The sequence below is a fragment of the Triplophysa dalaica genome, chromosome 2 (genome assembly GCF_015846415.1).
Source record: "Triplophysa dalaica isolate WHDGS20190420 chromosome 2, ASM1584641v1, whole genome shotgun sequence".
Taxonomy (NCBI): Eukaryota; Metazoa; Chordata; class Actinopteri; order Cypriniformes; family Nemacheilidae; genus Triplophysa; species Triplophysa dalaica.
The window spans coordinates 18,893,099-18,920,779 of NC_079543.1; the positions used below are offsets into that span (position 1 = coordinate 18,893,099).

General features: G+C 37.9%; 3 protein-coding genes across 6 annotated transcripts in view; 1 reads left to right on the plus strand and 2 right to left on the minus strand.

Annotated features, from left to right (window-relative positions):
• Positions 1-696: 696 nt before the first annotated feature.
• rhoh (ras homolog family member H) lies at positions 697-3,913 on the minus strand. Its single transcript, XM_056765079.1, has 2 exons — positions 3,706-3,913; positions 697-2,676 (listed from the first exon to the last, which is right to left on the minus strand). Exon 2 carries the CDS (start codon positions 2,396-2,398, stop codon positions 1,808-1,810), a length of 591 nt encoding a protein of 196 aa, XP_056621057.1. The 5' UTR covers positions 2,399-2,676; positions 3,706-3,913; the 3' UTR covers positions 697-1,807.
• A 1,191-nt stretch (positions 3,914-5,104) lies between these two features.
• Positions 5,105-17,148, minus strand: n4bp2 (NEDD4 binding protein 2). Its single transcript, XM_056764959.1, is given in 17 exon segments — positions 5,105-6,086; positions 6,187-6,310; positions 6,412-6,580; positions 6,748-6,930; positions 6,999-7,125; positions 8,064-8,188; positions 8,275-8,420; positions 9,318-9,363; positions 9,467-9,552; positions 11,227-11,502; positions 11,505-13,456; positions 13,548-13,700; positions 13,911-13,987; positions 14,991-15,079; positions 15,249-15,373; positions 15,534-16,458; positions 16,755-17,148. Coding segments are annotated over 17 exon segments (4,932 nt in total). The 5' UTR covers positions 17,038-17,148; the 3' UTR covers positions 5,105-6,040.
• The window catches only part of pds5a (PDS5 cohesin associated factor A), a 35,360-nt gene continuing 17,360 nt past the window's right edge, over positions 9,682-27,681 (plus strand). For 2 of the 4 annotated variants that reach the window (XM_056764971.1, XM_056764996.1), the window contains exons 1-2: positions 17,579-17,729; positions 18,459-18,616. In XM_056764971.1, the coding sequence (XP_056620949.1) occupies positions 18,491-18,616 (126 nt within the window). In that variant the 5' untranslated portion in view covers positions 17,579-17,729; positions 18,459-18,490. Of the gene's footprint in view, positions 9,817-17,578; positions 17,730-17,832; positions 18,009-18,458; positions 18,617-27,681 lie in introns of those variants that run through there. The other 2 variants (XM_056764987.1, XM_056764980.1) reach the window with 2 other exon arrangements.

Here is a 27,681-nt window from a genome sequence, read left to right on the forward strand (position 1 = left end):
GTATCATGTTTTAAACACGGCTGACACGTTAAAGCGGCAAGCAATAAAAGCTATATTCTATGTATATTGTGTTTTTGTTGAAATCAGTTTTTGCTGTGACAAGCAATACTGAATTTAATATTTCCCTTCCTTCCAGGAATCTCACTTTTGTTAAGACTAAAGGCCACTCTAACTGTTGACAATATCCAAAAAAGTTTCTCTGATTTCATCTTCAACGGAGTAAGCATTCACCATGGAATCTGTTCACCCCTTAAATTGCTTGTTGCTGAAAACTTGTAGCATAATGCATGGATAAAATCATTTGATAATGTCCTGTCTTTATAAACAATGCTATGAATATCCAAGCACATGGGTACGTTTTTACAAAATAATCATAAGTATGTTACGATTTTTATTGTGGAAGATATCTCTTCCATTCACACGTGTGTGCAGATGCACACACGCTAACATTAAATGCTTTAAAGAACATTTATCACACACTTTGTGGACACTGAAATAGTGAGTTTGTTTAAGAAACATGTTCACATTTTTAATCCTCCTGTTCTACTAATAATATATTGTTTTTCAAAGTAGTGTATATTTAACACTATTGATTTATATTTGATTAAAATATTGATTCATAATATTGATTAACATCAGATATTGCATATTTACAAAATAACAAGAATGCATGTTTTTGTTGTACAATAATCAATTGACATTTTATTACTATTTATTTGTAACACATTGTTTATTGGTCTCTTTTTAGGAAAGGTTCTAGTCACGTCCAAAAACTTAGTTCCCCGGGATATTTTAGACTAGATATTTTAGATCTCAGTAAAGGTCATCTCCATCTCCAAATTTGTCACCTGTTATTTTACAATTACACAAATGTTTAATTGCTTGATGTCTGCATTTGGCATATCTTTAATACAACTTGTTTTTATTTATGCAGAACCAATTACACACACACACACACACACACACACTTAGATTTACAATCACACTTCTGGGTTCGCTGTAAAGTCAACAGACCACTCAAACGTATACTATAACAAAATACAAACTCAACCTTCTTTTTAAAAGACTTTGTTAAGTGATCTATAAAAATAATTAGGCTAATATTATAAATATAAGATCTTCAGGACTGAACTCCTGAATAGCTTTTCCTTGCCCACAACAGTCTGTTCGACAGGGAGCTAACCATTGTCAGTAAATCATAAATACAAAAGAGATTTTTTCAATTCAAAGCCAAAATATTTCTTAAGATGGTCAAATATCATATGCTAATATGACTGTTTAGTCCCACTACAGTTTTGTTTGATTTTGTTTTACTAACTAAATGAGTAGATAAGAAATGGTGTTGCAAGTTCACAAATTTTCAACAAATGTTACAGTTTAACAAGAGCCGTTCCTGTAGTTTAAAGTCATGGTAAATGTTTAATATCTTTAACAACCGACACTACTTTGTAATGAATTATGTCTTTTCAATGCAGACAGTATGTGTGTCACAAAATAGAGGATTTTTTTCAACAATTCTGTTTAGTGATAAAAAACGGAGGTTCCTCATCTAATTTGTAACGGGTCAAATTAAAGGGATAGTTTATCCAAAAATTATTCACTCTTATGTTACAAACCAGTATGACATTATTTCTTCTGCAGAACAAAAACGATAATATTTTAAAGGCTGATGTTAACCAAACAACATTGACTTCCACTGTATGGACACATAACCTCTGTCACATTTCTCAAAATATCTTCTTTTGTGTTCTACAGTCATATACCGATTTGGGATTTTTTGGTGAACTATCCCTTGAAAAATAAAGTATTAGGAGACTTTACAGGGGTTAAAGTTTAGCAGTCTTCGCCTTGTCTGTCTTCGGGCCCGATTAACAGCCGTACGGACTGCACACTCAAAAACCTGTTGCACGCCACGGTTGCTGAGTGCAGAGCATTCCAGGTATCCTTTAGCACGGATCTCCTGTGCCACTTGTTTGCCCTCCGAGGCTGTGGTGCAGTTGGCACGATACGGGCCCATCTCGCGATGATCTGTCTGTGTGGCCACAACCAGAATAGGTACTTTCGGGAGATTCTCCCTCACCTCAGCGATCCACTTTTGCCGTAAATTAAGTAACGAATTAGGATTTGCCACGGAATAACACAGCAAAACCACGTCCGCCTGCTGATAAGACATGGGCCGGATTTGTCGGAATGTGTCATGTCCTGCTGTATCCCACAATCCCAAACTAATCTGTATTCCATCCATGAATACATCAACGCCAGTGTTTTCGTAGACGGTGGGTTTGTAGGTCTCTGGGAACGTCTCAGAAGTGAAGCGTACAAGGAGGGCTGATTTACCCACCGCGCAGTCACCGACCAGCACGCATTTCACAGAGGTCTCTTCCACCCCATTCATCATTCTGTCTGTTATAGGTAGGAGCAGTCTAGTAGGCCAAAACCGAGGAGTGTCCAAAAAGTGTCGAGGTCATCTCTGGAGTTATAGATTTTCACACAAAGTAAAGACACTTGAATTCACACACCCTTCTGAAGTTTATCTCTTATCTGTTGAAACGTGATATTTTAATCTTCTGTTCTGTAATCCAGCGCAGGAGTAGGAACAGTGGTCATCGTATATAAGATGTACTCAAAACCACACAGATTCGGACAGGTCAATCTCTCTTCTGAATGTTCTGGCTCCTGCATTATAAAGAGAATAAAAAAGTAAAGTGATTATTATGGAATCTCAAAACAAAAAGTTACACAAGGAATTAAACATTAAGCACAAAAAAAAATTCATATAATTGTTGAATGCATCTATATTGAATACCGAAGAATAAATGAAATCCGCAGTTGTACAAAAACTAAACTTTGGTTTTTAATATAAAAAAACATATACACAAATACAACAACATGATTTTTTTACTGTTTTAAATATGTAAAAGATTTATGCTAATTACGGTTGTTTGACTTGGTATAAAACACAATATCGAAACAACAACGACTAGCACATTATAGGCCTCTATCAGCCTGTCATGAAAGGTAAGCACAAGATTAAAAAGACTGCTTTTTTACAGCTGAATTATTTTATCATATCTATATAAAGTCAAATCTCTGGAAGTTTAACATTGTCACTTATAAGGTTTAAGGTTGTTGCTTCAGTATTTATCGACACATTAAGCTTGGAAAACTTTCTTGTGCTAACCCTAAAACACTTAGAGGCTGTAATGTGTTATTAATACTTTTTATCTTCTTCAAGTGAACTGCTTTAAATCAAATGTAGTAACATCTGATGCAGTTTTATAAATTATAAAGTAAGAGTATTGCAAATAAATCAAACACATTTAGGGGATTTCAATGCTGTCGTTGATGGAACAAATGAAATACGCTATTCTCACACTAAAGCGTTACACATTATAGCAAATAGAGGCGTTCTGTAATTTTGTGTTAAGCTTTAAGAGTATTGTTGTTATTGATGTTAATCAAAAGTAAAATAAGAACTTACAGAAAAAAATGTTGTCCGCTCCTTCTATACAAAACTTACGAGGAGCATGACTATTCTATAGAAAATGTTATGTTATAATAGAAAATTATATTTTAACCTTATTTTATTAGTGTTAACCAATGATTTTCAAGTTTAGATTGTTTTTCCCAATTTTCCACTGATTCCTAAGAAAAAACTTTTTTTTAATGCATAAAATAGTGAAAACATATTAGAAAACAACTCACCTGTTTCAGCCTTTAACGGTGAGATTCATGAGCGCATATTAAGCCTAATTTTACATTTGCTGTTAATTCAACATTAACAATAGGTTCAGTCCAAATCTGCATCTAGGCCTGTCTGAAAATGTTAATTGTTAAAGACAGGAAATGCACGTTCTCTTGAGCACTGAGATATTGTATGCCTTCACAGAGAGAGCAGATGCTGCATCCTTTAGTAGAGGGAAGTGAAATACAAGGTTGGGCTGTGAAATCATACATCATATCTCTCGTAAGCTTCCGCTGAGCCTGTGTGACGTTCTTGGCGTTGAAGGTACCGTATGAAGAGTTTTGCTGCTTCTGTAGTGAAAGTTTCTGGTGCCTCAAACTGTCATATACATTGGGCAAAAATAACCAAATAAGTATAAATTATTCATCATGTCCTATTGATATTAAGTGTTTGTTCTTAATTTTCAAATAAACTATTTTTTCTTTAAATATCTTCTGACTAAATCTACATATATTTCTTAGGTATTGTTCAGGCTCAAACATGTGTCACATGTTGTGTCACAACATGCATGCACAAATGTGACTAGTATTAAGAATAAATATATTATGTATAAACGTTAAAAGCAAGTAATGTTTTCCACAAAAAAATGGATTTGAAATTAAAATGAACTATTTCTATGATTCATTTTATTAAGATTTCTAAAAGTCATAAAATATAAAACAGATCTTATTTTAAGTGTTATATCATCGTCACCTCAAACATACGTTGAGTTTTTTTGCAATGAAAAGCTGACTATAAAAATATCATACACACTAAATTCGTGAAATTAGGGTACAATATACTGTGTTAATCTGAAGGAATTTTTCTGTATTCATTTCTTTCAGTTTTTTAAGTGAAATGCCCGTAAAATAAAGGAAATTTTCTGCCAGTACTTTATCCGGTTTTTACAGGATTTTTTTTTAACAGTGTAGCAACTTTTTTTCTAAAATCAAGGGATATATAATTCTATGATTTAATCAACACACAATACACGTTTTGTTTGTTTGTATAAAAAGCATAACATTAAATTTGAACTGCAATAAAGTCATTTAGTTCTACCTCCAACAATATTTATCAAGTAAACAGCATCTGCCTATAGTGGAGAGGATGGGAACTGCATGCACATGCACAGCTGCTACTACATTCATCATGGAAGAATTTGACCTTTACTAATTGAAACTGAGTCAGCTACTGAGGATGCAACATGCCGAGTTATATTTCCCCCACCAACGTTTTCTATTGATTCAGGGGGAAATAGAACAAAGAGAAACAAGGATGTTAAACAAATTCAGCTGTGATTTTGAGCCCCAAAATCATACCAAGCTTTACGTTTCATTTAGCGACACTCTAATTTCACTAAAATTAAACAAACAAAATGTCTAAATGTTAACTCTTTATTCTTTATTTGTTTCATCATCATTTATGAACAAAAATAAACAGGCAAGTTCGCCTATAAAATTTCATTAAAAATTTCTTGAAAAGATTCCAAATATACAAACTTCCTTCAAAACTATTTTCATAACAGTTGTGAGAATTCTCACACATAAGAACTGTAATTTGCATAGTAACATTAAGATGCCTATAAAACAATGTTACATCACATTATCTTATACTGGTTGTATAAAACCAAAGATGAGATTAAACCAAAAACCAGCACTACAAAGGGACATAAAATGTTTGACTCGTGCCCAAAAACTGTTTTAAAAGATAAAAATATATATTTCTTATTTAAGACAGAGCCCATTTTATGCTGCTCACAAACACAGTAAACTAAAATGCAAAGATTAGTATTTATATTTCCATGAATGAGATATATATATATATATAGGAATGCTGTGGAAAGCACGGTGCTAATAATCTGATATCCTCACTTAACATCCCTGAACATAGCTGGCACTCAGCTGCTACATCATGTAAAACTGTTTGACCAAACCAAAAACATGATCAAAACAATGAAAAACAATAAAATTACATATTAAACATTATAAATACCTGAAAAACATCCCCCTTCTGCTTTAATAGTTTACAAATAACTGGTGCGTTTAGACAAAAAATCTGTGGTCTTCATGTCTTCACAAAAGGCATTTACGTAAAGCTCAGAGATTATTCACTAGTGATCACAGTACTATACCTCAGAACACTCAGCAGAAAGTGGGATCAGTTCTATTATTGTAAGGGAACAAAGTAAACAATGTATATCAGCCAATATACACTATAACTGCGTAAATATGCAGAGATGCGTTGCTGGTAACACTGGACCTCAGGGAAGACACTTTTAAGACACCAAAAGTAAACACTTCACTTGTAGCAGCTTATTTAATGTAGTGTGACCAACACCAACCCAGTTTTAGGCTCAGCATAACTGTAAGAAAAACAGAAATGATGAAGCATATATTTTTGTAATGATTATTATGCGAGTTTATAATTATATATGAAGAGATAGCCATAACATGCGAGTATACCTGTAGTGATGGCTTTTGAGGTAGTCTAGTACGGCAGGCCTGATACGTGCCACGCCCCCTTGACTGTGATTCCCTTTTCCAGTGATGACTGAAAGCTGGGAGCCGCACAAACCTTGATGCCACTCTAACAAAAAACATGTCCATTAAACGCATATTCAACATATACTCTATTCTTTAGTTACACCTGTGAGGAAAAACTCTGAGAAATGCTCATGATTCCCTCACCTGATGTTTTTTCCTCAAGCACTTTGGAGAGGTGATCAATGGCCTCATCCACATGTAATCCATGAAGATCTAGAATATTCTGAGGCAGGAGCGAAGTGTTCACCCGCTCAAATATCTGCATGGCTGCGAGGTGGTTTGCTTCACGCATCTTATCTCCATGATTGCGGCCCTACACAAATGTAAAAGGAAAATATATTTTTAGGCTAAAAAAATTATTGTGTGACATTTCATTTATAAAGTACTTTTCCAGAGGTCGCTGTATGAAAATGCAACAAGAAATAAAGAATATCCTGTCAATGAGTACATAATGTATATTATACTGCTCATCTCTTTCACCTGTTGCGCGTAGAAACTGGCCACGTCCTTGCGCCCTTGTCTATAGGCTTCAGCCGCTTTGTTAAAACTCTCTATCTGCCGACTCTTATGCAGCACTGCCTCCGTGCGGAAGTCCTCATATTCCGGGTCTTCCGTATCCTGAAACTGAGCTGCTTCCGCCTGCACATCTCTCTGTTTCCATTTCTGAGGGAAGAAAGATGTCAGCTTTGTTTCATTTCACAATGCTCTATGGTCGCGTGTAGAGAGCTCACCCTCTCTTTGCTCTGCGGTCTGCTTGTGCCATTGCGCTGAAGGGCAGATTCAGAGGCCACAACGTTTCGGACTGGCCCGTCATCCAACAGAGCGTGCAAAAACTGTTCAGTCTGCTCCAGAGAGTAACTACACAAGCAAATGGTGGGGAGATGTTTCCTTTAGGTTATTTATGCAGTTATACAAAAAAAGAACTAAAGAATTATTATTTATTTATTATGAACGGATCATCTTGAATAATTACACGATTGAGCCTAAATAAAGCTTTTCAGTTTTTTACAGCACACCGTGAGCAAAAATTTGCAGTCGCAAATAGTTTCACATCAACCCTATGGTTACGGATGCATTGTCGTATAGAATTTATCAATTGATCCTCCGAAAATAACCTTTTAACTTGTGCATATCAGGAACCTGCCTCTCCAAATTAGTGCCAAGAGAGGTCACACTAATACTGACTTTTGCTCGAATTTATTCAATATTTTTTATTTTTTTGTGTAAATATTCATTGTATTTCTGTTTGTATCTTAATAGACTTTTGCATAGTAATGTACATCACATTAAACATGTTGTAATATCATTTTACAACCATTAACAGTCAGTTTACAACAGACTCTAATTGACTTTCAGCACACTTACAAACAGGCATATTGGCCTTGGCTCAATCTGGGCTGATGAGTTGCTTCTCATTTCTTATACTGAGCATTTACATTTGCTTTTCAGGAAAACAAACAACGAGGAGATGGGAGGACATGAGAATCCAAGGGATACATATTTGGAACATGGATTACTTTGTAATCTCAGCAAAGCAAGATGCAGTTAAAGTATGCAAAATTAAAGCTGTATAATATCCCGCAAAATTGTTGTGAAGGGGAGAGGACATTCGCAAGTTTCTACAAACATGAGTTTCGTGTGGGATGCACTAGTGTGTCCTCGGTCCTAGCTCCTATACAAGTGCCCTCTCTGAAAATTTTATTAAATGCAAACTGCACACCACTCCGCCCTGAACTTTAAACCACCTCACCTTAAATGTTTCCTATAATCAAATGACCTTAGAATCTCATACTCACTTTTGATCTCTGAAGATGTCCCTCAGAAAATGCCGGTCTATGGTGGGGAACATCGAGAAGAGTTGGTACTCCTTCAGCTTGGCTGCGCTGTCTTTCTTATCCATATCTTTCCGGCTTGACCTGGACTGAATCACAGATATGGCTCATTGTTACCTCGTCCCATTACAGTTATAATGACTGAATGAGTGTTTATGTAAAGTATATGTGTTACCTTCTCTATGCTGTCTTGCATCACCTGCTCTTCAATCATGATGTCCCTCAGAGAGACGGTCGTACAGGACGCACTCCAGTGGTCCATATAAGGAGCATCATCATACAAACCTTTGCTTCCCTGTTGTTCACCCCAATGGTCGGTATCTTCATTGCCATGGTGACATGAATGAAAGGACAGAAAATAACAGAAGGAGAAAAATTATTAATAGAGTGTGTTTTGCACTGGTCAATGAATAGACAGAGGAAAAGAAAGGGACGTATCGAGAGAAGTAAGGTACAGGAAGTAGTGACTAAATGGAATTATTGCAAAATTTTACGTTTAAGTTGATGAAATCAACAAGACTAAATGGGAAAAAAAACAAAGAATTATATCCAAAGTGCTATTACGTGAAGCTAACACATTTTTAATAGGATTCCTATTAGTGATTCTAACTATAAGAAAATACTGTCTGTCATTGTTTTAAAGAGACAGTTTACCTTAAATGAAACTTCTGTCATTATTTACTCACCCTAAAATCATTTCAACATGTATGATTTTAGTTGTTCTGCTGAACACATGAAAGATATTTAGAGGAATGTCTGTAACAAAATATTTCTGGGGCACTATTGACCACCATTGTAAGAAAACCACTACTATGGTAGTCAATGGTCCCCACTGTTTGATCTCAGACAGTCTTCAAATACCTTCCTTTGTGTTGAACAGAACAAAGAAATGCATACAGGTTTGAAACAACTCGAGGTTGAGTAAATTAAATCATTTTCATTTTTGTGTGACTTATCCCTTTAAAACTGCAGTCAGTTTGCCTCTATCGCCATATCTGTTTGAAACATACAATTGCTTTACATATCCTTACATGTGTTGAAGGCAAATGCATTAAAATGATACTTTCGCAAACTTAAATAAAAAAATATATAAGCTTGCCATTGTGAACCAAGAAGACGGTTTTGAACATTGATTTTTACATTCTTGCTCAATAACTGATATTTGATTAAAAAAGTGACATATTGCAGCGATTAGAATTAGGAAGTAAGTTGTCTCACTCTCTTGCAGTTGCTGATAGGACAGGGCAGCTTGTCTGTGCTTCTTCTGCCAAAGACAACAGACACTAGTAAGTTTTACATCATACATCAGACAAGCAGATTAATTTCCAAACATTGTACGGATAAGATGAACAAGACATGTAACCTACTTGGATAGTTTCTTTCCATTTCTGGTGCAGAAGTTTGGCCAAGTTTAGGTCTATTTGCACTGCACAATCATCTGATGAGAAGGCACCTGCATCCACATGAAGACGAAAGAGACATTTATATACATTGTAAATGCGTGAATGAGAAGGGGATAGTTCATCCAAAAAAGAAGGTCTTAAATTTCTTTCTTTTCATCCTCATTTACTTTCCTTCTTCTGCAGAACACAGAAGATAATTTAAAGAACATTGATAACCAAACTAGGGGTGAGCAACCTGACGATCTCGAAGGCGTCTGCAATCCACCTTTAATGGAACCGTGAGGATCATGATCTTGTCTTGTCTAAAACAAGAGGTTTGTTCGACATCATTCAGCGCTGCAAAGACCCATTGGCATATGACATTGAAGCATCGCAAGAGCTCTATATGCTTTCCAATCACTCTAGCCGTGCTGTGGGGTGTCACTCGTGCAATACAGTTTTGCAAGTGCATAGACAGAGTGGCTTGTTTGTGTGAAGTGTATTTGTCCTTTTGCTTGTTAGTGTGTAATGTTAATCGATGATGCACTGCTAATTTACGTAGTTTTAGTCCGTTTTGCGATTGAAACTCATTTCCCAGCTGTATTGAGTTCATATAGCCTATTTCTAGTGGATTATGATTGTGGATTTCCGTGATGCGGAATCCTGTTGTTTAAATCTATCATCTGCTGGTTCTGCTTGTATGAGTGAATGTGTTGCACAGTTTAAAGTGCTACACATGTGACGCTCATGGATTTGTATGTGTCTTACAGTTTGAGGACATAAACACATGAACATCAGGTTCAGAGTTGCCCTGAGAGTTTATTTCAGGTGCATTTGACTGTTTTCACTGTTTGAGAAAAACTATCGTCTCTGAACTACACACACTGAAACTCAAGTGTCTTGTGGGAGCGACTTCACGACAACTCGTCAAAATTGAACACAGGTTGACCTTCGAATGAAAAAATACTGTAGTGTTCTATAGTATTTGATATAAAAATTGTGGTATTCTTGTTGTAATTGATCAACTGTAGTATAATTTAATATTTACTATAGTAAGGTTCAAAAACACTATAATATCTAGGTATTTTACTGCAGTTTACTATAGGCCTAGTAAATACTATTGCAAAGGCTAATGCAGTATTTTTATGTGGACAAATATATTACTATTGTATAATAAAAAATTGGACAAAACAGAACAATAAAAATGGGTCAACTATAAATGATATGGTCCTAATTGATCCATTTGTATTTAAAATGAATGTCCTTTGTTGTAAACCAATCTATTTATGTGATGATCTCCATTTGTGTTTTATAAAGATGATAAAAGACGTTTTACACTTGTGCTACATGTACAACTGTTTGGCCTGTGCTACAAAACTTTAAACCTTTGTAGCACCAGTGCAATGTGCAAAAAAGTGAATGTACAGCCTTGTATTTCAATTCAGATCGTGGAGACTCTTTGTTAAGAAGATCGTGATATGCTTTTTTGGGAAGATAGCTTAGCCCTAAACCAAACAACAACCCATTGACTTGCATTGTCTGGACACAAAACCACTGAGACATTTCTAACAGAGACATTTCTTGTGCTCAACAGAGGGAAGAGTAATACTGTGTACAGGTTTTGAACGACATTCGGGTAAATAAATGATGACAGATTCTGGATAGATAAAGACGATTCTTTATCCCTTTAAAGACAACAAGAGATATCATATTTTTAACAATTGATTGATCAGATTATTGGTTACCTGGACTGACCCCTACAGGTCCATACAGCTCAGTGAGCTGCATTGCAAGTTCAGTTGGAAGTTTTAGCTCCAGAGTCTGAAAGTACATTGTATTTGGCTCTCTTCTTTCCCGCTCAGTTCTCCTTCTCTCCTTTTCACGTTCCTTTCTCGCCTCCTCCTCCTTGCTCTCAATTTCATCAACCTGACGCAGGAGTAATTGTGTTATTGCATCCACTTCTGCAATCATCTCTTCGTCATCCTTTTCTTTCTCCACTTCATCCTCCTCGCTCCATTCCTCAAACGCTCCCTCATGCATGGAAAAACTGGCTCACCTTCAGTAACTATTGTCTCTATCTGGCTTGGATCTGTTTTATTAGGCTCTTCAACATTAGCTACTGGAACCTGTAGGTGTGCACCAGTGTCTTCTGTTGGTTGGTCTACAATGGATGACTCATGTTTCTCGTCTTTAATGCTGACACCATCATAAGAACCGTCAGCTTCACTTTGTGAACTTTTTCCAGTGCTCCAATCATCATAAGCCTGGCTCAAGTCACTAAAGTTAGTTTCTTGTGACTTGGGACTGATGCTACTTGGTGAACTTTTGCTTGAGTCCACATTTTGGTTATCTCTGGCATTGTCAAAATCTGAGCCCATCACTTTTTCTATGGATTGATCTTTCTCTGCATCCACAGAAGGAAAAGACTCCAATTCAGCCTCCACCTGCTCGTCTTCTTTATATAGCTGTTCTCCTGAATCTAGCAACAAATTAGTTGTCCATTCCATATCTTGATGGCACTTCTCATAAAGGTCCTCCAGGATGTCCATGGAGACACGTCTGAAGTGCCTACTCAGAATCTCAAGGTTGTACTGTTTGGAGTGGCATTCCTTAAATTCGTTCTCTTCTACCTGAGAGCCTTTCTCGTGGACAACACGATATGGCACCCCCTGTTGGCAGGCAGACTGCTCTTCTTTCGTTTTTGGATTGAAACGGAAAGAGTTACCTTCGAATATAACCAAAGCGACACTAGTAAAATCTTCCGAAGTACATTTGTGCTGGTCAATTCGCCAAAGCAAAGCAAAGTCCTGAGGGTGTGTTTGGGTTGAAGCACTGGAACATGACACCAGTGATGGTGTGGGATCAGGGAGAATGTGTGAAATAACTGGAGATTGTGAGGGTGGTGAGGAGGGACTTTGATTGGTGAAGGTAAGCGCCAGTTTACAAGATTTTCCTGATCTTCGATTGAGACCTCTCCGTCTCTCCAGACTGCTTTCAGATTCTAAACCACCCCTCAAACACTGATGTCCTTGGTTGTTGGGGCTCATGCTGCTTTTATCCTCTGACACTGCAAGCTCCACCTCCTCAACCTTCTCCTGTGTGTCCTCAACAGACACTGGATCTGACTGCTCAGTCTGTTCTTCTTGTTTTGTGGGAATTGGAGAACTCAACAAATCTTGACTTGGGTCAGTGCCTTCGGAAAACTTCTGCACACAGTCAGGGACCTCAGACCTGGTCTCCAAGGTCAAGTCCTCCTCTTTTCCACCCAAAAATGAGGAATGCTGAGAAGCTGGTGATGAGTTTCCTTTTAGAAGATCTATAAGTTTTTGAAATTCAGCTTTCTTAAATTCATCAGTACAAAATTGATTCGCCTCATCAGAAGAAACATTCTCTATTTCTTCCACGGCACTAGACTCCACGTTCTTTACAGAGCGATTCTTTGAGCTTTGTCGTCTTATTTGCTGCTGGCCTTGAGATTCCATTGGCCAGTCTCCCACAAACTCCAACAGCTCTGGTCGCACTACATTGTCATCAGAAAGAGGCTCACTTTCACATTCCCTCTCCTTTTCCTGCTCGAAAGGCCCATCACTGGAGTTCTTTTCACTTCTAACATACGCTCTTTCCCTTTTTACTCGTTGATCAATGGCCTCTGAAAATGCTACAGGCTGCTCTAGAAACTTCTCTTTAGATGTCCCGGTGTCCACAATACAGGCATCCAGCTCCACATCCAAATCTTCTCCATCAAGCATGTCAGACAGTGGCGTCCCCGACCCTTCCTGAGCATTCTCACAAACCAGCATTGGCTCCTTAGAACCGAAGGATCGCATTTTACCTTCTTCTTCGCCTGTGGAAGTACCGAACATCTGTCTAACTGAGGACACATCAGGCAGTGATGCGGAAAGATATGGATTTGGTTTGCTTAACCCAGAGTCACCAACAAGATCAGGATGGCTGATGCCAGGAGGAAAAGACTCCCTAAAGAAAATATATTAAAATATGTAATTTTTTAATTATAAAAATAGCACAAGACAAATAAACATCAATAACATGTAATGTAAGTGCTTACTGTGGTTGGCCAGCATCAGCTTGTGTTAAGTCCACAACACTTGGTACAGGTTCTGGTTTATTTGAATTCATGATGCTTTGGACGGAGACAAATCTGTCATATCGATCGAGCATACGTCTGATCTTTTCTTTCGATACTTGGTGTCTTGTACGCCTATATAGAGATGATAAAGGAGAATCAGTTTCTTTGCCATTTAGTGATTATGTGCAGCTATGGATTGCTGTTGTATGCTAGTATGTGTTATTCATACTGTAAGAGTAGTTTGGAGATATAAAAACGTTATAGTGATTCAAACAGTGCATAATGATTTGCATGTAGTAAGCAAATGTGCTTAATGGTTATTTGTGGTCATGTCTAACATACTTCTCCAGCTCTCTGGGTTTGGCTTTCCACCAGGTATCTGGCTCACGAAAAAGCACCCTATACCTGCATTTTTGTGCCTAGGAAAAGGAAAAGCCTATGATCAGCACAATGAACCTGTGTAAGTCAGTGTGAGCTACATTTACATTTTTGTGTTAAATCAACTGCAAGTATGTGTATGCAGGCAAGTATGAAACTTTCCACCGAAAAAATCTAAAACAACATGTGTAACATGAATATAAATTAAAAAATTAAATTTTACTCAAAATAAATTAAATTTTGCAAAATCACAGCACATCTTTTACAATTGAAATTAGAGAGGCCCCAATACTACATTTCTCCACTGATACGATAGTCGGTGATAAAAACTATTAATACTGAACATCAAACTGGTGATTTTCTTGACATTTTCTATATACAGAGCACAAATTCATAGAATTTTTCTGTCCTCTTTTGATTAACAGGAATTAAATTGCTTTTATCATATATTGGATTATTGGCCAATATATCAGTGCATCTCTACTAGAAATATAACATACTGTCGGCTAGGGTTGGGAATCATAAAAATGTTATCGATTCCAATTCCGATTCTGCTTATCCATTTCGATTCTTGTCGATTCCCAGTTTCGATTCTACAGTTTAAGTAAAACATTTAGATATCAACCTGTATGGTTATTAGCCTACTTATTGGCTGATTTTGTGTATATATACACAGAGAACCATGTTTTTCTGATTTATTACAATTTGTATAACCATAGTTGAATTACATCATGGTTAAACTGTAGTAAACTATGGTTAATTTATGATTTTATTAAAATTTAATTATTATTAAACCATGCTTACTATAGTAAAAAGGACCTAAATTGAGATAACATAAGATCACGCAACACTTTTACTTTTCTTAAAACATGCCCACGGGAATTGATAAGAGGAATTCAAATTTTAATCAAGTATCCTATTCATTTCAATTCCGATCAGATTCCTAGCCTTTCGATTGGAATTGATTTTGATTCCCAACCCTGCCGGCTACTACTGTGCATTTAGCTTTTATTTCATATATGTGTTTTATTATAAACTGCTCACCATGGCAATGTATGGTTTCATCTCCCAACACTGCATATTGGTGTTGTCTATTATGATGGGCGTTTGGCATTTTTCAAAAGCCTCTTTTGCTGAAAAGTGTACAAATTGTTCACCAAAAAGACATTCCATGAGATCAGGCTGTTTATTTAATTGACAAATAAAAAGTTGAACACACAGGGAAATAATTGCAAATATTTGTACACACCAGACATTTGATTTGTATTGACTAGAGATGGACAGACCCTGTGCATAACTCACCTCTCTTTTGATTCCACTCGTGGGCTTCTCCTAGTAAATCTGGCTCGTAATGGTAATCTCCATTTCGAGTAAAATATTCGTCAGTGCTCAAAACAACCCCTCCTGGGTTATGACCCACCAAAGCCCTTGAAAGCAAGAAGAGAAATAAACTTTAAATAAAACAAACCAGTAGACACTTTATAAGGTGTTTTCACAATTCATATCAGCTGATGCAGGCTATAATATTGGTCTACCACTTATTAACAAGGCACAAAGCTTGTTCTGTATCGTTGACGTCTTGCTTACATGGCAAGGGTGGTTTTCCCTGATCCAGGAGCCCCTCTCAGTAACACCAGCACATGACCCTCCAATTTAAGACGGTTTTTCGTGGGCATAGTCCATGACTGTGGTACAGTTGCTGAGGGCTTCAAAGGAGCTTGTCTTATAGGTCTTTGAGCCAACCATTGAGCAGCAGAGATGGGGTTCATATTCCAGGGTGTGGGATTAGATATGACCGGCGTGATGAAGGCCGGTCCATCATTGCGGGGATGGAACTCAGCTGCCCGTGTGTTCCAGAACATGGCTGGTGTGCTGAGTGCTTCATTATGCCGGCTGACTGCAGAAACCTGTGTGTTGGTAGGAAGTTGATCAGGTCTGCGGTACACCTGGAAGGCAGACAGCCGCTGTTCACCTGGGCTGGCATCCAGTGTTAGATGACTAAAGTCAAGAGATATGTTTTTCTGCTCAGGAATACGACCGCCGCCAAAACTCAGTTCATTGACTGGTGAACCGCCTGCCACAGAGACACATTCAGTATTGCTTTCTTGGTTTAACTGTTCGAACTCTGATAAGGTTTGAGCAGCAGGATAATGAGTCTGGGATGTAGGAGGCAGAGAGGAGAGAGGGATTGACTGAGAAGGAGGAGGCAGAGCAGAGACCGGTATGGAGGACATTAGAGGACTAGCTTGTAATGTAAACGTTTCAAGTTCCTGATCTAGGAGCGTATCAAAGTCTTCTGTGAAGTGTGTTTCATCAGGGATGACCTTCGGTTGAGATGCAGGCATGTTTAAACAAGCAAAGCTGTGCGCTGTTCCACTGTGAAGTTCTGTTTGACTGTGGCTTGCTCCCAGTAGAGCAGCTGCCTGCTCGAACCCTGAGACATGAGGAGGGGGCGGATCTGTGCCTTCAGCAGCATTTGACAGCTCCAAAAGAGAATCCATTGCATTTTCAACTTAAAAGACAGAGGTGAAAAAAACAAGGCGTTAAAGAATTATACAACAGGATGAAAAAAGTCCAAGATATTTTTGTGATCTACAATTATCAATTTCTTTCAAAAAACAATAAAATACATAGGGCAGTGTTTCATAAGTATTACATACAAAACAGGTCTAGAGTACTTACTCTCTGTATATCAAAACAACTAACAATAAACGTAAACTTTTTAAGTCTACAATAAAATTAACCTGTAATTTACCTTGTAAAAAACGTGATCATTTGGCAAAATCGCAGTATATTGTGACTATTTACCTTTAAAATCTGCCTCTGACAGCACCATATAAATAACTTCAGGATCCAGATGTGAAAACATTTCTTGCATTCCCTGGATGACTTTGTCTCGGTTTTGAGATGACGACTGTCCGCTGCCTGGCAGCGTCGAACCAATGTAGTTACTATATCCCCATGATGAGTCCGACTGGGTCACAACAGAGCCATTCGTCCCGTGCGCTCGACTCTCGGGACCGCTCCCGTACTCGGCCCTCTGCCTCGTACCTCGAGAAGGACTCTGTCCGCTTTTCTTTTTCTTTGGCATTCTGCTGTTCCCGGTTTACAAGACACCGATCATCGATCCAGTGTTTAATGTTTTTACTTAAGGAAACGAAAAGTAGAAGAAAACCAGCCAAACAACTCTCAACGGGGTTGGAAAATCCTGCAGCGCCTCTAGTGGAGGGAAAGTGCACGAGCATGTGTTGTAACATTTTGCCCAATATATGCATATATCCACAGGAGTGGATCAATAACATTTTATTCGAATTCGTGATGTGTTGAAAACAGTATGAGACTAGTTACTTATCTTGTATATAAGTACGCGCATGTTTGCCCCGTGTTCCTTTACGCTATTTGAAATAAAATATACCAAATTTTAGAAAGCAGACGCATTTTGCGCCCACATATTTGATATAAAATATTTTTTAATTCGTTAGGTTTTGCCTTAAAGCTCTGGTTGATTTAATACGTGAATGTTTTCTAACATTTACGGTAAATTACATTCACTACATTTGACGTACAGTAAAACGCTTCTTTTCTAATCCGTACGGTAATATTTCTCCCTCCATCGTAATACCAACTTTCAGCCAATGGGGGCGCTGTGTCCCCACTTTTCCACGCGAGGACGTTCATACATCCCTGTATGAAAGAGACGGAGCTTTGTGCCCGAAACTAAAAAAATATCCAAACCAGTACCCGAACCTGACTAATGAATTAAAACAACGACTTATCCGTGAGGTAATGACGGGGTATTTGCTCGTGGGAGGTTAAGGGGCGGCTGTGGTTGCTCGGGAGAGTTTAATTCACACAGTTTATATGGGATGGTCAAGTTGGTGGTCGGTGTTTTGCCTCGCTGACTGAACTTAGAGAGAGAAAACAAGTAAACAGTTCAGATATCCTAGCGTCTAAAGTTAGAATAACGTACACTAAGGAGAGATATCGAGTGATACATCTGGAATAAATGCATTTGGGATCATAGTAAGCTGCGAGTGGTTATTGTAACGGGTAACGTTAAATGTGAGTGTTGGCTGGATGTTTGTTCAATAGTTTGAGGCCTGACGGCTAGGCCATTAGCCGCTCAAATAACTGTTTTAGTCTACAATGTATTTTAAATTGTATTTTAGTTTCTAAACGAGAGGAATTATGTCGGAATAGTCATGCTGTATGGATAACCATGCCAGGAAAGTAATTGTTTGAGTATTTTTTGTTTGAGTGTAAAAGCGCGGGTGGCCGAGCTGTTCTCGTTAGCTTTAAGGCTAGTGTTGCCGTTAGCTTCATTAGCTTCGCGTTTTTATTTCATGAATTTCCGAAAACAATAGTTTGCAATGTTTATATAGAACTCTATGGTCTTAGAGGGGTTAAACACACGTTAAAAGGGTAGCAGACAAGAGAACATGAGGTGCTTTTTAGTGTTTTTGTAGTGGTGTGGTGGGTTTGTGCGCTGAACTTTAGTGTCGTTGCCCATAGAGGCCAGTAGAGGACCGTCTGTCTGGAGAAAGATGATGGAGTTCCCGCAACAGCCTCAGCAGCAGAGACCTGCGGGGGACGGAAAGATTAACTACCCAATGGGTGTCAAAGAAATTACTGATAAAATCAGTAATGATGAAGTCGTCAAACGGCTAAAGGTAAGTGTCAAATGTGATCAGTTTTAATCACGTTGCTGGAATGATTGTATAAAGACACGTATTGACTATTATTAAAGCATAATCAGATGTGTAGATTCAGAGGTGGACTATGGTCACTTTAAATAGTTATTTTAAGGAAGAACAGTTATGTCACTCACTTTAATGCTTGCAGACAGTTAAATAGTAACATTGAGCCTTTTTGAGGTCTTGTTAAAAATATACTCTTTATTTATTAAGTCTTTGTTAATGTACATATTAGCATGTTTGTTAAATGCAAACATACCCATAATTATAGGTAAATCTATTAAGTGATCAGACTTGGGCAACCCCTTGGCAACCATCACAACACCTTAGTATCGCAGTGGCAAAAGCAAGCCCAACGCATGTTTTTAGAAAATATAGTTACATCATAATATAGAATATAGAGGAAAGTGATAATCTTCCTCTTGTAATTTCCAGTGCAGACAGAGGCATTTTGCACCAACACAGATTTGACCAAACAGGATCCATATGATTTTGAACTTGAGCATGATCATTAAACTCACTAAAGCATAGGCAGATGCATGATACACAATGAGTGGTTTGACTACAAAACCACAGTGTTTTTTTTTATTATTTTCTGCATGCCGGAATATAATTAAGTGGGCCCTCAATCTCTAATGTTTTTGTTGTTAAGAATTTTTTTTCGTCAGGGATTCACAGTTTATATAATATGTTGGCAGATGCAGTATTTTTTTAATATTATTGGTGATGACAACTATGATACAGGGCCGGAAATTCATTTCTGTAATTGTTGTTTGTTCATTTTGCTGGGGGTTGTACATTTGATGAAAATACATTGGAAGAAAAAGGCAGTTGAATGTAATGCAGCCATATTTCACTTTCGTTTTGTAGGTGTAATGCAGTCATGCATTACATGCAACTGCCTTTAAGAAAGGTGCTATAAAACAGTGAGTTTTACTTTTAAATGATAGGTAATGACCCACAGATTAGATAGCAGGTCTGTTTTGATAGGGATTTGATTTTAACATGAAAGTCGCATGATTGTAGTTGTAAGAATTTAGTTGTAAATCTAAACGTAGGACATTTGTGATTTCACATGCTGATTTGAACAGTGTTCACATGCCCGTTGTCTTAATAAAGTTGCAGTGGATATGGCCATCATGAAAAGTTATGCATTCACCACACAACCTATTGAAATGTGTTTAAAAAGGAGTATGAAACTTGATGCTACTGCCAAGTGGCTGTCCTGGATCAGACTTGTAAAAGGGCATAACTTTTTGATAATCATGATTTTGTTTTTGAGTGTACTAAAATTTGTTTTCATGCTTGCACATGATCTATTGTTGCAGTACCTGCCTTCCCAGTCTGTTCTAATACTGGTATAGTTCTGTCTATGAAGCCCCTTTTTCTGTAAAGCTTAGTCTATTCTGATTGGTCAAGCTGGGCCACTGTGTTTTGATAAGTCTTTACTTTAATAACTTTGATAATGAATATACTGAAAAACTAGTGGATGACCAGATCTGTCTTTGTTAGTGAAACTCAAGCAGTATGTTTCACATCTGTATGTTTTATCTTATTATTGTCTTATGTCTCAGGCTTGATCAACTATGCAAAAGTAAGTTTTAAACAAAATGTCCTGCAAGGATCATTAGTCCATAATGTTGATCACTACAGAGCGGATCATTGTTGGGTATGAGCCCAAAAGCTACATCACCCTTTTTTTTTTCATGCCGATAGTTGGCTTGTTTTCTCATTAATGTCTTAAATGACTGTTATGCTATAATTATTTTCATCATCATAATTTCACATCATGATGTGCGCAGCTCTACTACAACACACTACTAACACAGCTCATCCCCTCTTTTTTCCCCTCTAATCCTTGATTTGAAGTGTCAGGGCTTGAATTTCAGCATGGCATCACAGGGATTGCGCATCATTTAAATAATTTGCAGGAGTCTAGCTCTTATAATTTGAGTAATTTGATACATGTCTGGGAGCTGCTCATTTTACATCAGGAGTAGGCTTTGAACTTGAGCTTGTGCATGTAGAATGTACTCGTCTGGCCTTTCATACGTGTGAAAAGTCCCCCCCCCAGGTGTGACCCATGTAAAAGGAGAATTTCCCCCGTTTAAAAAAAAAAAATTATGGCTCTGATTGTAATGTTAGGCTTGCGAAAGAAGCGTGTTATAGTCCCAATGTACTGTTCATTGTTGTTTTGGGAAAGTGTTGTGTGTTTGGAGTTTTGACATTGTTTAGTAATTAATGGTGCTATTCGTACTAAAAGTTTGCAAAGCTCAGTATTTCTTTTTTACAAATGATTAAATGATTTAAACAACAAGCATGGTTTAAGCCCCCCTTTAAACAAAAAACTGTTGATTATACAAAGGTCAGTTCTGGTCCTTGATTTTAATTGGCTAAGTTGTATTCTAAGCTGTTTGAAAATACACAATTTGTAATTGCTGACACCACAACTGCGTTGTTTTTAATGGGTTTGTTGTGTTGTATCCCTTGCATCTGGTGTAGACAGGGTCTTAGGCAGAAGCTGACTATCTTTCCCAGTAGCTGTAGTGGAAAAAATGTATTGCTCTAGAGACAGTGTTTGACAAAGGATCTAATGAATGAGATGCAATTGGAAATAGAAAATATATCTGTATATTTTGATTAGAATAGGAGCAAATTACCAAACTTTGTTAAAAGCCAGTTTACCTCCTAGGACAACAACAGACGTTGAGAACAGTGTAGAAGGAAGGCTGTACAGTGATTAACAGTTATTTACAAATGCCATTTTATATCAGAAAAGGTGACATCTGATCTGTTATTATAAACCAATGTTTTGTGCATAATAAAAGCTTAACACAGAGTTGAGCTACAATTAGTGTTGTCACATTACCAAAATTTCAGTAGTCGGTAGTGGTACCAATACCAGTAGAATTCCACGGTACTCTGTACCAAATTCGGTACCAAAGCAAAACACCTGTACATGCTAATTGAAACATAATTTTATGAATAAAGCAGATTGTTGATATAAATTTATGAGAAGCAATGCCATTTTGTATACATGAAGTATAAGTTAATTGGTAATGAATGTTGTGTGCTCACTGGGGTCTTTCATGCTGATGAACATCCTCCTCAGACTGCTGCTGTATAAGACAAATAGAATAAACTTCAGTAAAACAACTGACGAAACAAACATGCATATCCAATACTAAAACAAACCTCAGTTTCTTTGCATTTACACAAGATTACTAACATTAAGGTAACTGTATATTTAAATAATAAATGCAACAGATAGATTTTTCTTTATTAGGTTTAAAAAACCTAATTTAAACTAGAGTTAATCTATCCAATTTATATCCATAGATTTTGGATAGTCCAATATAAAACAGGTACTGTTAACCCCATCTTGTGGATCGGAGCCACGCCTATCCGCTCATAACGTCTTATTGCGTCTATAGAAAGTTTCCAACTGATAACCTGTCAGACAGAGCATCAGTACCTGGTTGACCCGGGACGGCGGTTCCAACAATTATTAGGTACCGATTTGGACCCAAAGTACCAGGACTTATGACAACACTTGCTACAATACAGCTAGGGGGAGGGGTAGGCTGAACCAAAGCACATGCGCACCCATGGTCAACAAAACACAGACATCAGTTTCACTCAACGCATGTCCGGAATCTTTTAGCGCTGGGACGGCTCCATATATCAGTTTCAAACGATCTCCAAATCCAGCATTATATCCACAGTTTCTATAACATTCATCACCCAAATGTAGTGAACAAACAAACATCTTGTTTCTCTCTCCCTCCCCTCAACCCAAGTGAAAGTGACATCTGCGCATGCTCTTGCATAAGCAATGCTCTGACACGGAGCCATCAACCTCCCAGCTTATGTCAAGCCCTGGTCCATTCATCTTAAGATCTTTTAAGTTTAAATTTCAGTTCAGTGAAGAACTTTAAGCACCAGCACTTTTTCAGTAAGATACCTTTCTTGTAGATTTGTGCTTCAAATAAATGCGATGCGCTCTGAAATTTTGAAGAAAAAAAGTTAGGGCACTGTTTTGCAACAGTGCAAAACGTTAGTCTAGAGCCCTGCTGGTCAAGGAAAAATGGCAGGTTCTGGAATGCACCTATCTATGACGACATTGGTAGTTTGAACTAGTGGTCGATCGATTATCGAATTGGCCGATTATCGGCGTCGATATTAAGGATTTAGCCGATAATCGATATCGATCATTTTCAAAGCCGATTTGCCGATAAAGTCATTTAATTTTGAAATGCGCTTTTTGGCTCTGACGCAGCCAAGGATTTAGTGAGAGCAGTCGGAACACGTCGCTCTAGGGGTTTGCCTAGAGTAATGCCCGCCCACTGCCCCTCTGATTTGTTGGGACTAAGTCACGAGTCCGGCCAATCAACGCGGGAAGCTGCGGAACATAAAGTGTTTTTCACTCTCACACCGAAAGCGCTGCTTCGGGTTCATGCTCTATGCGATAAAGCAGCATCAGACGTTGAAATAAATCTCAATCCACTACACTGAAGATGCAAAACACTTCAATATAATAAGTGCCTGAATTTCGGAGCAGATTTGCGGGTTTCCTGCAGGTTCCGCGGGATTTACACATTATTATCATGTAGATATAATTCACATCCTCAGTATAACAATGATTTGCTCTGCAAGCGAGCAGCACACTGCACAAGCGTTTCTTGTAATTGATCGAGCTGGCGTTTTGCACGTCACTTAAAATGACGCCATTTCATTAAATACAAGACATTTTATAGCATAAAGAATTTGAATCGTCGGTCTTCAGTCAGAGCGCTCTCATGCACGCGAGCACACACACACACACACACATAGACTCCGCAATCTCAAGCTGCTCGCGACAAATGTTAGATCGAGTTATATTTCGCAACTTATTTATACACATAAATGTTCAGAGACACACATGGCTGTGATTAAATTCCTGTCTTGCCGACAATTCAATCAAGGAATAGGCTTATGTACTAAAGTGTGCCTAAAATATGCTTTTAATGTTATATAGCTTCATGAAAATATTGCGGTCTTTTCAACAACATACACAGTAAAGCTATGAAGGCAATTCAATTATTTACACTTATTATATAAATTCAAATTGTGCTAGTTAATCCAATGATTAGCTAAATGATTAATTGAATAGTATTGTATGCAATGTTAAAGTCATCAGAACATATTTTTTCCATAAATAAATATAATTTGTTACATTCAATCATTTGTTGCTTGTTGTTTTTTACTGTGTTGCTTGTGGTTTACAAAATGTTCACAGAATTCTGCTGGGTGCTCCCTTCTTTCTTTTGTTAGTATTAATATAAGTGTTATGATTAAGATTTCTCAGTCAGAATTAAACATGTTTCAAATGTTTCAGAGCATGTATTCTTAATTTCTATATAAATTTACGTTTTTACACCATATATATATCGGTTCAAAATATCGGTTATCGGTCTAATTTGCATGGAAATAATCGGTATCGGCCTGAAAAACGCATATCGGTCGACCCCTAGTTTGAACACCACCTCCACAGAAAAATATCAACGACTACTTTCTAGTCCCGCCCACTGCTTCGCGTGTTGCATAACCTTCCTTCGGATTCCTATATTAGGAATGTGGGGTTGAAGTTTATTTTTAAAGACATTCCAACTCATGTGGTTAAAACATGGAGCGTTTGTTTGTTTCATTTCTCGAAGGATTCCTTCGTCAACAAGGCACAGGTCGACACTGAATTTGTGGAGAGTTAAACATTACAAAGCAGTGCTGTGCCTTCAATATTGGTTCTGATAGGAATGGCGCAGCTATCTTATGCGAGTAAAAAAATTTTGTACTATGCATCACTATTGCTTTGTTAGAGATCGCTTGATGTGCCCTGAACACTATTTGCACGAGATTTGTATTACCTGGGGACCTCTAGTCATTTGTATTAATTGCAGAGGTTGTCTGTGATGTTAAGCCCATGTGATTTGTAGGGATGAGTCATGAATTTAGAATATTCTGTTAGTTTTTTTATTATAGAATTTCGAATTTAGAGTGCGATCTTAAAAAAATCGCTGTGTTTTCATGCGTAACGTGTTCATGTAACCAAAGGGGGGGCTGCAAATAACGACACACCTTAAACCTAAAGGCTGTCGATCAAGCGACAGTAGAGGAAAACATTTTCTCACAACAATTGTTAACGAAGTTACTCACACTGTAGACCCGCGTGGCATAACGGATACGATAAATTGAGACGGTGTCAAAAATGAGTTCTGTGTGGGGGTTCCTTAATAAAAAGAATGAGAATAAATTGCAGTGCAAACTCTGCAGTGCAAAGCTGGCTTATCATGGATCAACAACTACGATGCACAATCATTTGAGGGTGAAGCACCCAGCAGGTCCATCCACAGGTCAGCGATCAGTTGCTTGTTTTATGGTCAGACCAACCAATTTGGATGCCAAACGGGCGGAGCAAATAACAGCTTTAATTATGAAGATGATTGCTAAGGATATGCTTCCGATCGGCTTTGTCGAAGGAGAGGGTTTTAACAATCTTATGGAGTTTGTAAAGCCCGAGTTTACTGTTCCGTCTAGAAAAAACGATCACTGCCAGACTGGAGAAACTTTTTCATGAAAATAGAAATGGAAGACTTTGAGCTATTTATTCATGAAATCGTTCCGGATTGTTAATAAATGCCGTCATTCGGTTAATATGTTTTAATGCGTTTTAAGTCTGGTCTAAAATCTGAATGGCTTTATTATATTTTCCTTGATCAATCACACTGCTGATTTTTAGTTGGTATAAATGTGCATGCTCATATTTTACAGGCTCATATGTCCTAGCATTATGAGCGGTTGATGCTGATCGACGTACTGTTAATAAGTGCCGTCATTCGGTTGTTAATATATTAATGTTTCAGCACGTCATTTTAATGTATAGCTTGATGTAAGATTGTCTATTCCATAATAAATAAAGCAGCGTGTCGTCATGGATTTAAAGCTTAAATGGTCTCTCTCTCTCCGTTTATGTGTGTGTAATTCTGTAAATGCGTCCATGTGGGGGAAGGGTGAGAATTTCGAATAATCTTCGAATAGTTCTCATCACAATCTTCGAATATTATTTTTGGGTTAAATGCCCATCCCTAGTGATTTGATGGGCCCATATATACTTTTTAAAGGATTTATACACCGTTTGCGAATAATTGAGGCTGCTTTGAAGTGTTTTGGTATTATTTCGGGTGCTGAGATGAGGCTGTGTATGGGATACATGAGCGCTGAACATTTGGTGGTTGCGTGTAGCTCACATCTCTGAAAACTAAATTTAAAACAGACAACATCTTTATTAACCGACCACAGATTTTGACTTAATACACATACATTCTGCCTAAATTATTCTTACAAATATATTTAGTAACAAAATAACAATAATATTACGAAAATTGAACATAGAAAAAGCTCATGTTCATAGTGTAACTTCAATGCTGTTGGCAACCTTGTTACTTCCCACCACAACCTTTGAACTTGCAGTCCATTGTTATTACTTGTATGCCAAACGGGAACAACTCGTGTGCTGGTTTTAAACCCACACGCATAAAGCAATTCCTGCAAGGAAGAGCTTGAGCAGTGGGCGTCACAAGCTCTCTCGAGTGCGGAAAACTCAAATCCTGCACATTACAAATTCTCTATGGCTTGAGGAAAAGCCAGAGCCGTGCGCATTACAAGCGCTCTCGTGTGCAGAAAACTCAAACCCTGCACATTATAAACTCGCTGGCGTGAGAGAACCCCTAAACTCTCATGCATGAAGGCGCAATGCGTGTGTATAATATTAATTTGCAACATATATTAACAGCCAACGTCTTAAGGAATCAGCTTCCGCCGATATGTCGGAGTATCGTCGATACATGATAGTATCGTCAATTTGAACAACCCTAGACTGCATATGTTCATATTCGTTTGGGATGCCTTGAGGCTGAGTAAAACATGGGGATTTTTTTTTAAGGGGTGAAATATCCCCTTTAAATCATATAAACTCAATCAGCCATCTTCTCTGGCAATAACATCTGTGACTGATGACGTTTACGTGGAAATACAAATACACAGAGGAACTCATATTGAAAACACTGCCACATTTTAATTCGTTCACTGTCAAGAGAGGCGCTGTCGTGGTGCTTCACGCCACACGAGAGAGAGAGAGAGAGAGAGAGAAAGAAAGAGAGAAAGAGAGAGTGGCGCTAAGTGCTCGCCACTCTTCAATGGATTAAACTGTTTTAAATAGTAAAATAAAAATGTGAATGTGAATCATGAAAATTGAAGGTGGCCAGTGTTGAGAGTGTGTCAGGCCGCGACGAATAAATCAATATAGGAAACAGACAACATAATGATATGTTGTTATGAAAAGTATAAAAACATTTTGGATTGCTTTGAAACTATGGCAGAACAAATTATACTATGGTGGCCCCCTGTAGTCTAATTCATGAATGGGGAAACAATGCACTGCATACATTTCCAGATTGTCCTTTGGCTCTGTGTCGTATATTATGTTGTAATTTAATGGGCAAAGATGGTGTGATGGCAGGGGGAGAGTCTGGGGTTGCTTTGGAGGTAATTGGAGTGCTTGACTGGCTGTTGTGTTTGCTGATTTTCCACTGTGCTGTTTTGACTGCTTCCCTTGAGCTCAGAGCACTGGCTGCCCTTCCCCCACACCACATGTGCACTCATACACTGTCTGTGAGAGACAGAATGTTGGCAAAAGCAGCTTGCCCTGGGTCCTAGAGCTAGACGCATGTAATGCTTGTGAAAGTACATCTAGTATAAGCTCAACTCAACTTTATTTATATAGCGCTTTTTACAATTTTAATTTTTACAAAGCAGCTGTACATGAGACACATTGAATACAAGTATGAATTCTAAAGCAGCCCCCCCGGCCAGGCAGATAGTGCAAAACAATATGCAAACGCTGGTGAGGAACCCAAAACTCCCATCGAGGAAAAAAAACCTCAGGGGAACCCAGGCCCAACCAGGGGATTCCAGTTCCCCTCTGCCAAAAGCTGCTGCCTCTGCAC